Source organism: Mytilus edulis, chromosome 2, assembly GCF_963676685.1.
Source record: "Mytilus edulis chromosome 2, xbMytEdul2.2, whole genome shotgun sequence".
Taxonomy (NCBI): Eukaryota; Metazoa; Mollusca; class Bivalvia; order Mytilida; family Mytilidae; genus Mytilus; species Mytilus edulis.
Window position 1 is genome coordinate 50,218,619 of NC_092345.1, and position 12,849 is coordinate 50,231,467.

Here is a 12,849-nt window from a genome sequence, read left to right on the forward strand (position 1 = left end):
AGACTTGAAGTCGTCAATATTGATATCCTGCAAAACCTGCTTGTAGTTGAACATTTAAGTTTCAATCGGTTTGGTATAGTTATAAGACATGATTGGTACATACTGATCTTTAAAATAGGGAGGCATTTGCGTTTGAACTAATTTATGATGAAGGATATTGCCCAAGTTGACGGAATCGAGACCTTTGTTGGCAAAGGAAAGTTTAAGACAAGATCTTTTCCTCTTTTTCATCTTTCCAATGCGAACTGGTTTGAAAAGTCTGTGACTTGGAATATCCGAAATGATAGCTGTAAATTTGTAATGGTTAAAATGAGGGTTTGTAAAAGTGGTTTTGAAAAACTAAGGATTTTCTTATCCCAGGCATAGATTACCTTAGCCGTATTTGGCACAACTTTTCGGAATTTTGGATCCTCAATGCTCTTCAACTTTTTACTTGTTTGGCTTTATAAAGATTTTGATATGAGCGTCACTGATAAGTCTTATGTAGAAGAAACGCGCGTCTGGCGTACTAAATTATAATCCTGGTACCTTTGATAAATATAATTCCAACATAAATTGAACGGAGAATGAAGTTTAAACACCATTCACCATATTCTATCAAGATTGATGTTTTTATGTCTTATAATTACCGATGAACTTTTCCTTGCAAAAGTTTATATCCAACGAAAAACATATACAGTTAAGAATTTAGTTAAAACAAGTTTATGATAAATAAAGATGCAATTTCTTAAAGGAAATATATAAAACTAATGCACATAAAATGGAAAATAAATTGTTATATGACTATTGTTTCTTATTAATCTTTAAATACAATTCACCGTTCAAAGTTTTGAAATTCTCCTGGCATATTACTAAGTTCTTTAATGGTAGGGAATTTCTTTGTATCCCTAATTCTTTTAGTCACCGTTATATCTGGTTGAGGTCTTGGGGTCTTGGATGCTCTGGGTTTTAAATCAACTGAAAACACTGATAAATTTGCTTCAGACATAACCATATCAATACTAGAAGGTCTCTGAATCGATAATGGTGTTGAAGTTCTAGGATCATAACTAAAAGAATTGTTAAAACTATTGTCATGAGCTGCTGTTTTAATTGTTCCATTTGTGATTTTATTTTTGCGCATGCTCATTGTTCGACTCTTTGCCTGAGGGTCATGAACATATTGACTCATTCTACTTTTAGTTTGAAAAATTGATGCTGCCTGGCTCATTTTACTGGCTGCTGCTTCTCTATTATATGCATCTTTATTCGCATCATCCTTAGCCTTTAACACTGCTATTACACGCAATTCTCTATCTAAGTTAGTTTTTACTCTGTCGATAACTAGCGCCTGGTTGCGCTTACGTTCACTGTCTTCACGCATCTGGGTAGCAACTCGACTTTTCATTGTGTCTATCGTCGCTATGTGGGGTTGTGGTTTCGTTACTAATTTAAGCTGTCCTTCTGGTTCTTGAAACTCGGCGTTTTGTTTCCATTGTTGAAGTTCCATGCTCTGTGGTTGACCATTCCTGATTGGTTTCACTACAAGTTTAGGCTCTGTTATTATTTCCTTGTTTACCATGGTATTGGTGTCCGACAAAGTAAACACAGTATGGGCTCCTCTAGGAAGGGTTTTTGGAACTAATAAAAATTAAAAAAAAAATAATCTATTAATATACTAATTAGATTTATACTCTACCTCTAATCTAAGAGAAGAAATTCTAAACATTTTGCATTTGTCACGCACATAAACATACATATTTTGATTTATTACACTATATATTGTGTTGTATGTCTTGACGCTAAAGGGACACTAGCTGTCAAATTCATGTTCACAATTTGACTTAAATTCTCATATTTGTTTTATAAGAATGTAACACATTTATTCACACTATTAAAAGTATAAAATAAACAATTAACGGGGCATTGGCTCTAAAATATGTAGCTTCATTCCGTGTATATTTTTGTTAAGACGCCATCTTAATAACCATCTAGGTGACAACCGACGGTCATATAAACCAATCAATCAACTATCGAATTGACCTTCGAAGTCCTCCGATGACCATATAACGATGTAAACATAAATATAGATATAAAAAGATTAAGCGAACCGTGTAATTGAACCTTTTTAGGTCTGTTTATTTTCATATTACAGATTAAAAATATATGTTTATCATCGTTTTTACCTGTATAAGAATGTGTTTTTGTTGGACGAACCAGTCAATCAAATGATTAAATTCAAGTTCACATGAATACGGATTCAATATGAGGTCGAATTATTCACCTGCGAGTGAATAATTCATCATAAATGTGTTTTTTTAAGCTTATTTTGACAAAATTGAACAATTATTTCACAATTATTTCACCATTTCTTTTTTTTTATTAATGATTGAACAAAAATATTTTATTTAAAATATTGTATATATCTCGTAGCTAGTACTCCTTTAGTGCATCGACCGCTTTGGTTAAAAATCTATTTTGAAAACGGTACGAATAAGGTAACATTTTTGAATCTAGCAGTTTGATTAGTCGACGATAGACCTCATTTTGGCGAATAAGACATTCACATTTTCTAGTTATTTTTTGAAATATTTGAAATTTGATTGATTTGCAGTAATATTCCGTTTATTATTCTCTCTTTGGATTGAACACATTTGGGAAAAAGATCTGTTCCATTGCATGTAATCAATTGAAGACTGAATATTAAATAAGATAAAATTCTAAATTATAAACTATCGGTCTTATCATTGCTTTAATAATTTAATATTAGATACAGCTATCGATACAAAATGAATAGATACTAATGAATCTAATCCAAGATCGAACCAAATTCTGATTTAGAATACTGGTATCTTTGGTTTATGTGGTCTGAAATCTGTCTGTTTTCAGATATTGTTATCTTAATTCTGTATTATCTCAGAATTTTTCTATTTCTTCTTTGCATTAGCCCATGTGACAAATGGTTGATTGCTTTTTATGATTACATAAATACATTGTTGCTGTAGATTTTCAAAAATTAAACATAATAGGAGATTGAAATGGCGTTAGATGCATGCATGACAACCGATACCCTGTTCTTTTGATTTCATGCTATTCTTCGTTTTATTATATTGATTAGTATATATTTGTTTAATGCATTTATAAGATTTGAACATCGATAAACCACTGTTATCTCTAATATATATAATGCAATTTACCATTTGCTGATTGACAAGATCATGGAAATTTGACTATACTTACTGATAATGATTTTCTTTGTGTGTTTTTTAATATAACTTCTATAACAGCAAATACCAATTACTAGAGCCAGAAATATGATTAACATAAGACTGAAAACTATTGCAAAGATTGCTGGAATAGACAATGGATCATCCGGCGGTGTTACTGGTGCTGAAAGTAGAGAGATTAAACTGATGTTCGGCTGATTCGTCGTTTAAGAATCTAAAAGATTGCGGATAATTGCTATGTTTGCACACAAATGTGAAAACCGAAAGTAATGCAACTAGATGACTAAACTAAAAAAATGTAATAATAACATACGGTGTACGCTTTTGAAAATATTTAAATAAATAACATAGATGTAAAAAAGTTACATGCATATTTTTAGCCCTATATAATTTAAAGATTTAAAGAGCATTGAAAACCGAAGAAAAAAAATCATTTGTACCAAATATGACTTGGGGTAGAGCAACTCGAATAGTTAAACATTTTATAAGCACTCAAGAAATAATAAACATACAATATGAAGTCTGTTGACATGAATATCAATAATGTGGTCATTTTTATAAATTTTCTGTTTAAAAATTTTTGAATTTTTCGAAAAACAAAGGATTTTCTTATCCCAAGCACAGATTAACTTAGCCGTATTTGGTATAGCTTTTTGAAATTTTCGATCCTCAATGCTCTTCAACTTTGTGATTGTTTGGCTTTATAAATATTTTGATATGAACATCAATGATGAGTCTTATGTAGACGAAACGTGCGTCTGACTTACTAGATTATAATCCTGGTACCTTTGATAACTATCGTATATACCGATAATTTTTTCACCAACATAAGTCACCCCTCCCCTCGACATTCCTATAGACTATAGAATAGCAAATCATGATATCAATAAATTTATTAAAATAATCAGATAGAACAAGTGGCTAGCAAATATCAATGTATTACTCGGTTATTTTAGAAAAGCTAAAGTAATTTAAGAGATCATTATATTAAACATTCCTTTTTGTTTACAAATCAATACAGCATACATATATGAACCAATATTCCCGCTATTCAGTTTGGTCTGGTGCAAATACACAATTTCAATCCTGGTATCTATGATGAGTTTATTTACAACCACTGGGTCGATGCCACTGCTGGTGAAGTTTTTATTCCCCGAGGGTATCACAAGCCCAGTAGTCACGAATTATCATTGATATGGTCATTATTATAAATTAACTATTTACAAAACTTTGAATTTTTGAAATGTTAAGGCTTTTCTACCTCAGGAATAGATTACCTTAGCTGTAATTTTTTTTAGGAATGTTTGGTCCTCAATGCTCTTCAACTCGTACTTTTTTGGCCTTTTTAACTTTTTTTTATTCAAGCGTCAGTAGTGAGTCTTTTGTAAACGAAAAGATTGTCTAGTGCAAATACAAAATTTTAATCCTGGTATCTATGAGGAGTTTATTTGAGCTAGTATTTTAAATGCTAAGGTAGAACTAGATCGAATTCAAGATATGGACTACTGTATTATTGATTTCAACACATAGCAATTAATTGGCAACATTATAACTCTTGAAAAATTTCAGTTGATACAAATGTACGACAGTTGGGAACGGTAATATAAAAATATTTTGTAAAGTATTCAATCAGTTGTTTGTAGAATTTAAAGCAAGTTAATACTCACCACAGGATGCTGAAAATAGTGTATAATTAAAATTAAGAAATACATTAATTAACTTGATCCATAAAATGTATTTTATAACACAATGAATAGCATTAATTACCATAACCAGATATATCTTTAAGATTCATGATAGTTTGTACGTTATTTTCCCTTAAAATATAACCTCGATTGCAAGTATTCCTTTGATTTTGTAAGTAAAAGACATTTCTAATGTATATTATGTTCTTGATAAACACTTTATGGCAAGTTTTAATTGAAATGGTTATGACAGCAATAATGTTAAATTGATTATACCAATCTTTATCTGAGCAAAACAGTGGCATTATTACTCATATATCTAACACTAGTACCTTTAATTATGGCTTTGCATTTGTATGTGCTTATAAAGAAACAGGAAACACAGTCAAAAAGGATTTCGTATATGGCCTTTACAAATATTACTTCAATATAAACATATACCTTCGAAATGCTTTCCAAAAGTCATAATTTAATTCATGGTTACTTAGGTAAATGTGTTCATGTTGGAAGATACCAAAGATAGACCAACAAAACCATTGCAAAAAAGGTATACAATAGCCCTAAAACATGAGTAATCTCAGGTACACAGGAGGACAAACAGATCCTGCTTCTCTAGTGCCATCGTCGTGTAAGTCTCATTTGGGGATGTTATAATCTTAGAAAATAGGAACGGGATCTTACTTAGACAATCGGCACATATTTCTGTTCATCTGTGGCACGGCTATTCCATAATAGTTAACTAAACCATGATGGAATCCTTAAAACTTTAGATGGGATTGCTTCAACTGTACTACTACAAAGCTACAAACTTTGGTTCAATAGCTTTCTTGAAACCAGAAATCAGCTATCAAGGAAAATCAGGTAGGAAACACAAGCTCTGGCGTATCGTATCAACTGGGAGATATTTAATCCATATGCAGACACTACTGAAGTGTCAATAGGAAGCTTCTGTATGAGGTATATCTTAAAGTGTCAATAGGAAGCTTCTGTATGAGGTATATCTTAAATAAACCAAAAGAACAAATCGTCAAGAAGACAAGATGCCGATTATCTATTAAAAACAGGTTCTAAAAACGTCACAAATGTGTCGTCATTTAACAATAAATCAAGCATCTTGTTAATACCAGTTTCAAAGAACTTTTTGTTTGAATGAAAGTGGCTTTTCACGAAGTATGAATTATTCCGTCCTAAAGCAAGATATTTGCATAAACATTGAAAATTACAAAGCATATTTTGAGTGACAATTTTTTGAATAAGTTTATGCTGTAGTATATAAACATAAAAAAAGAAAAAGGAAAAAACAAAGTGAATCTTCAAAATCAATATTTGTAATGTTAACAACTTACTGACAGTTGTGAGTTGAAGAAGAGCACCATCTGTAGGAAGAACCGTCGGACTGGAACCTGATGAACATTTATTTGGACTTTGACTGGCCATTGTAATATTGGTATCAAATTCAACCGTCTAAAAATAATATAAACAAAAAATTTAAGACCTCACGTTGTTAAATTCTCTTCTCAGTTCGGTCATAACAGTAGATAATAATTTATAATGTCAGAAGAATATAATTATTGGTTTTTTTTTCTTGAAAGAATACAGACGGAAGGATATGGAGTATCCATTCATGACACAAAATCAGTATGTGCACAGCAAAACACACAAATCAAAAGAACAGCGCTTTTATTGATATTTTCATCTTAAAGTCATAATGAGGCCCACCTAAGTCATACGAAGTAAACACACAATTTCTATTCACTGTCATTTTAGGACACCCTTACACCGGCTTGATTGTTTTTCGGGGGGAAGGTGATTGTAAGTCTAACCATTAGAATAGTATATGTAGGTGTGTATGCGAGTGATTCTGTATGCACACTCGATTCGCTTCATGTAAAGCAATAATATGATAGCAAAAAAATCAAAAACAAAATGCAACATTAACATTTTTATTTTACTCACAAAACACGTAAATCGCTTTGTTGACGCTCCATTGACAGAAGTATCAAAGTTGTAAACCCCTACATAATAAACACTGGTACTTGTTGTATCTTGGAATGATGTGATACAACCTAATGATCCAGACGCTGGAATGAATAATAATAATATATAGATTTATTCATAGTATGTAATGTATAATGAATTTGAAAGTCAGTCGAGCTTTTTGTCATTGATTGGGTTTGTTTTGTTTAGGTAGATAGTTATTAACTAGGTTTTCGCTATAAAACAATCAAGACATATAGTTGTTAATTTTAGTGTCATTTGGGCTCTTGTGGAGAGATGTCTCATTGGCAATCATACCACATAGTCTTTTTCTAAGCGTATTTTTTTGTCTAGATAAATAATGTGTGTTAAAGATAGCCTGTAGTAGGGAAGATATTAGCCTAACATAAAACTGGATAAATATAACATCAGCTATAATTTATATATTGGTGAAAAGAATGAATAACTCTGCTCCATTAACAGAAACTTATTTTTACTAAATTGCTAAGTTACATGTGTAATTTCATAGTTAACGTAATAGACACCCTTGTAGATTTTGCTAATGCCGCTAAAAGGTAGCACTCACACCCGTAAAGTGTAAAGCGATTAATATAAGTTGCAATAACTTATTTCCATATCCACTATAAATAAATATGTTTAAAACTTTAAATAAAAGCTGAGTTTATGAAAAACTGTGAATCTTTATTTTGAACCATATAAAAAGAGTATTGTTCTCTATTCGGACAATTTTAGACTTTCACTGATAAACTGCTCGATCAGAAATTGCAACTACTATAACTCTAATGGTAAACTAAAAAAGAAATTTTTAAATAGTTTTATTTGCAACATTTGTGCGTCAATAAAATAAATACTGGCTGTCCCACGGTTGCCTGAAATGTTCACTGGCGCGGAATGACCGAGTTTTGATTCGCATTTCGAGTGAAGCATGCATATCAGATGACGCCTTTCCTTTCAACTCATCAAAAAGTGCCCTTTTTGGAGTTAATGCGATTCTCTAAGCCTTTATCTCACCCTTGGCTTGTATGTTCTAAATGAATTGATGAGATTAAAACATCGGTAAACAACTGTTGATTCTGAATAAACACAATGTGTCGTTTGAACACACGTATTCTTCATACTTCATATTTCAAAAATGTCATCAAATGCATCATACTTTCAAATTGAATTAGTATAAATTCAAATTAATAACACAAAAAGGATCTGTTGAACAACAATAAAAAGATATCAAGATATCACGGGACAAAAAGCATACAATATTATGACCAAAATTAGAAAAAAGCCAAACATAAAATATTAATCTAAACAAAAATAAAGACCTAAAAACATGACTCCCACTAAAAAATTAGATGCTATGGATGGAAAGCTCACGTGATATTTATCGTGGCTCATAATTGGGCAATCAAACTGTTGATGGGTCGGTCTATACTCTCTAATAACTTGTGTAGGTAGCATGAAAAGACGACGGAACTATATTTGGTTATTAGAAATGTGAGTGATAAAATGAGTTAGGTAAAAAAAAAAACAGATTTTTAAATTCCTCCCGCGATCTCATTAATAGTAAAAGACAAAATCAGTGCAATGAAGATATGATTTATTGCAAGGCATTGTTTTAAGTAAAACAGACCGTTCAATTAGATGTTTAAAACCTAATTATATTGTGTTTTATATGAAAAAAATATAGCTACTTTATAAATTTACCTGAATATCCAACGAACTGACTACCACAGGCAGTATTATTTAGAGTGATAATAGTTGTATTAGAACATCCTTCCCAGAATGCAGATACTCCACATTCCGATGAAGCGGTTCCAAAGTTCATGGTATAGGTAAAATCACCAAGCAAAGGTACAGGAACAGCACTTAGTCCTTCCTTTGCTGAAGCTGTTAAATATATAAGTTAACTAGTACAACAAGAATACGCAGACATGTTTACCATTAAAGACTTACACAAATCATATATCTAAATTAAATCATTTTTATATGACGTTTTTGGGGTACCTATTAACTACTACAGTAAAGCCTTCTGATGTTTTCTCTGTCGGCTTTTGGTACAAAGTGAGGAAATCAGTAGTCTCGTGTTCTTTTTTTGTGATTACGTGATAAACAGAAATGCAGTTCTAAGTCAGGTTTTCAGTCGAAATAATCCAGAAAACCTAGAAATATACTGATTCAGTATAATGAACATTCGACATAGTATTCTTATTTTCAATGTAATTGGAAATATTTAACATTGATTATCGTTATTCGTATGAAATATTTGGAAAAAGAATAGTCTTGTTATGTTTATATAAGTTAAGTTCTAAACAACTCACCAGGATTTACAAGCATATGAAATTCACCGACTCCTGGTGAAGTATTACACACATCGGCTTCTGCTACACTCGTAACCGTTGTTGCAACAGGGACTACATCGCCAAAATTCAAATTGTCTTGATCACCTGAAATGATATGTCAAAGACTTAAGCTATAAGTCTTTTTAACGAAAATGTCTTTATTTAAAAATACACGAACATTTTTCAATGATAACAGTCTTATAATTGGTGCGCCAGATGCGCGTTACGTAAATAAAATAGAAAATGGAAATGGGGAATGTGTGAAAGAGTCTATGTCAGACCCGTCAGTAGAACATGAATTAAAACAGAAGAAAGGGCCGAATCAAACGCAAAATTGAAGATAATTAAAAAAAATAAACAGTAAAACAAAAAATAATACGGTGACAAAATAGAAGTTTATTCAAATATCAATTGAAAGCTTGTTGGAAGAAAAAATGCCACTTACTTGATCTGAGGTAATAATAAAATGATGAAGTCGTTAATGATTTTATTTCGAAGCATATCCATACATTAATAGTAAAACCACCAAGAATACCTAGCGTGACAGACTCAACACTTCTGAAAAATAAAACAAATAGTAAGTATTTGTAGGATGCATATCTCTTTTATTTCTAGGTACAAAATATACATTCCTTGTACATATACTAGTTGAAGACCGTGTTATGGAATATTAAAATGTCTTTTGAAGAATTCTTTTTTGTTGAGATTTGCCTGAACCGTATCCCTCGTCGTCTGATTTAATATTCTTCAAAATAAAATTCATTTGTAACAAAAAAATTATAGAGTCATACAAATATGCCATTAAGGTGATAACATATATTATTAACTCATCAAAGATACCATGCCAATAATGTAGTATGACAGGCGTGCGATACACCTATTTAAATGATGAGAGGAATATTAAATAAATTTCGATGAGATTTTGAAGCCCAATGGCACCCCTCCGGTCCCCAAACCCACCCCCCCCCCCAAAAAAAAAACAACAAAAAAACGAACAAAGCACAACACATCAAAATCAGAAACACAAAACAGGGCAAAAATAAAAATAATAACAACCCAAAACTAATAACATTAAAAACAAAAAATTACAAAAACCAAAACATGTACATTTTTGCATACATGCATAGTAATAAAATTAACGGTACCAATTTTGTTGCACCAGATGCGCATTTCGACAATAAATGTCTCTTCAGTGATGCTTGTGGCCAAAATATTTGAAATCCAAAGCTTATATAAAAGACTGTGAGACATTACTGTTCATACATGTACGAACAATATGACCTTGATACATACACTTGTTTCCAGTAACTCCGGCTTCTGTACTGGCTTTACAGTTTGAAGATTTATTTTAAAATACCAGTTTGAATTACAGGGCTCCATTCATTTGGGATGGATGTACAAGTACTTAGCCACGTTCAATTATTTTACCTTATTAAATAATACATATTTTCTTATCATTATTAAACTGCTTTTCGTTTGGGAGGCTTAAATATGTAGTTGTTTCTGTTGCAATTGCCCTACCGTTGTCAAGTTTGAAATATTATACCAACTTGGATCGGTTAGGGCATTTTTTTTTTATTTGGTAACTTCTATCCATGTAGTTATAACATCTCAACTGCCACAACCTTTGCAAATTTAGAGTTGTGCCAGTTCACATCGCAAATAACTATTTTTATTTGGCATATTTTTAAAATCTTTGCGCCGTGTTTGGAAATTTTGAAATTTTACCAGCGTCTGTGATGTCCGCTTAAATTGTGTAAACTTTCAAGATTTTGATAGTGTCTCAATTTGAATATATTGACATGATTCATTTGACATCGAGCTATTACCGGAAAAGGATATCTGTTATCCGAAATATCTAATATTTGTTCATTTTATAGTTATTTAATGGTGATGTTGTACCCTTTTTGACTTGTTATATATTATATTTTGTAGTGTACAGAATCATATTACATGATCCATCGCCCTGTAAGATTGATCGTTGACTATTTATTCAGTCATGTTATATATAGTTATAAATGTTACTTACTTTGATACATACATATCACCATTATTTAGTTGACAAGTAAAGTTTGTATTGGTGAAACCACTAACGAATGATTTCGTCTCCATGTTCATAGAAGAATCTGTAAAGGCGATAGTCCCATAAACGCTGTCGTGCCATGTTCCTCGTAAATCACTTGGATAAGTACAAAGACCACCTTAAAACCATAAAAAAGTTACAGTAAAATATCTTCCGCTGAGCAAGAAACTTCCAATGAAATGTTTGATAATTGATCATCTGAACTAGGAGTTTAATGAGAGGAAAACATGGGAAAGATTTTTTAAAGGAATGTTAAAAGGAGATTTTTTTTATAGAATTAAGTGGCATTTGTTCTGTTGTTTATTGCAGTATGTTATATTTGTTTTTTTCGTTAGTCCTTATGTCAATTATAAGGCCGTTGTTTCTATTATTTTTTCATGTCAAGTATTTTTAAGCTAATTATTTGGTATGAGTATTGATCAATGGTAAGCTTTTCGGTGACTTATAGTTGATTACGTCAACGTCATTTTGGTCTCTGGTTCATATTTGTTTCATTTGAAATCAATCAACATCACCTTATTTAAGAAGTTTATCAATCTTGAATACTGTCCATTTATAAAAGGAACCATAACTTTCATTGTTTTGCTAGTCGTTAAGGAGCTTTTTGCTTTTATTAGGGATGTTGAATTATAAGTTATAGTTTTTCTAGTGCCATCAATATGTTGATGAGTCAATCTTGTGATTATTTGATTTGATGCGACGAAAAATATAGAGTTGTACCGGCAAACGAAGTATGTAACACACCTCGGAATTATTATAGAACTACATATACAAAAATACTCACAACTTTGACGAAGTAACAGAAACAAGCCATAAAACAGTCGTACGTCACGTACCAACATTTTGATCCATCAGAAATATTCCAAAGATTAAAATAATATGTAACATTTTTTCTTCATTTTGATATTTTACAAAAGGATGGCTATTTAAACCTATGGCAAAAACCTGCCATTCAAATTAACAATTTTAGATTATTTTTCGCATGTTTTATTGTTTAAACAAAAGACAAGATTTTAAATTTGTAACTCAATATTGCATGTGTTATTTTACCTTTGTTCATGTTTCGTATCTATGTGTTGATATTAACAACCGGATTAATTACCTACAAATTAAAAGTCGTAAAAATCATTTCATTTTTTAAACACCAAGTATTTGAATATGTTTATCATAAAAGAGAGGTTGTTAAATAGACCAATAGATTGTATATTTATTTCATTTGAAGGAGCGACAATATTTATTTAACAAAAATGTAGACGATTTTCGAATGAATGTATTGAAAAGATGTGTAAAAATGTAAAGACGCGTTTTTAATTTGTTGACACTGTTTTTATCAGTTCACCAATGCAACAGATTCTTACAACACACTCAAACCAAAAAAGAGATGATTTTATCATTCAAAACATTGAAAGTTTCACTGCACTTCCAAAAGTAAAACACATTTAAATTTAATAATTTATTTATGAGCGCTTACTGTTAAGTCCACAATTGAACCCCCCCCCCCTCCCGGTGTTTTGTACAGATATTTTTCATCTTCTAGTGCTTAG

At 31.2% G+C, this 12,849-nt stretch overlaps 1 protein-coding gene across 1 annotated transcript; it reads right to left on the bottom strand.

Moving 5' to 3' along the window:
* Window positions 1-756: 756 nt before the first annotated feature.
* LOC139512380 (uncharacterized) lies at window positions 757-12,279 on the bottom strand. Its single transcript, XM_071299976.1, has 9 exons — window positions 12,090-12,279; window positions 11,252-11,423; window positions 9,668-9,780; window positions 9,202-9,327; window positions 8,588-8,770; window positions 6,848-6,972; window positions 6,238-6,355; window positions 3,220-4,882; window positions 757-1,620 (listed from the first exon to the last, which is right to left on the bottom strand). Exons 1-8 carry the CDS (start codon window positions 12,145-12,147, stop codon window positions 4,863-4,865), a joined length of 915 nt encoding a protein of 304 aa, XP_071156077.1. The 5' UTR covers window positions 12,148-12,279; the 3' UTR covers window positions 757-1,620; window positions 3,220-4,862.
* Between the last annotated feature and the right edge of the window lie 570 nt (window positions 12,280-12,849).

What these genes read in the sequence shown, in the direction of transcription:
- LOC139512380 (XM_071299976.1), bottom strand. Translation starts at nt 12,147, where the DNA reads ATGTTGGTACGTGACGTACGACTGTTTTATGGCTTGTTTCTGTTACTT. An exon ending in TCAGTTCGTTGGATATTCAG is followed by an intron (nt 6,973 to 8,587) that starts GTAAATTTATAA and finishes TATTCATTCCAG; the next exon opens with CGTCTGGATCATTAGGTTGT. An exon ending in TCTTCAACTCACAACTGTCA is followed by an intron (nt 4,883 to 6,237) that starts GTAAGTTGTTAA and finishes CACTATTTTCAG; the next exon opens with CATCCTGTGGTGAGTATTAA.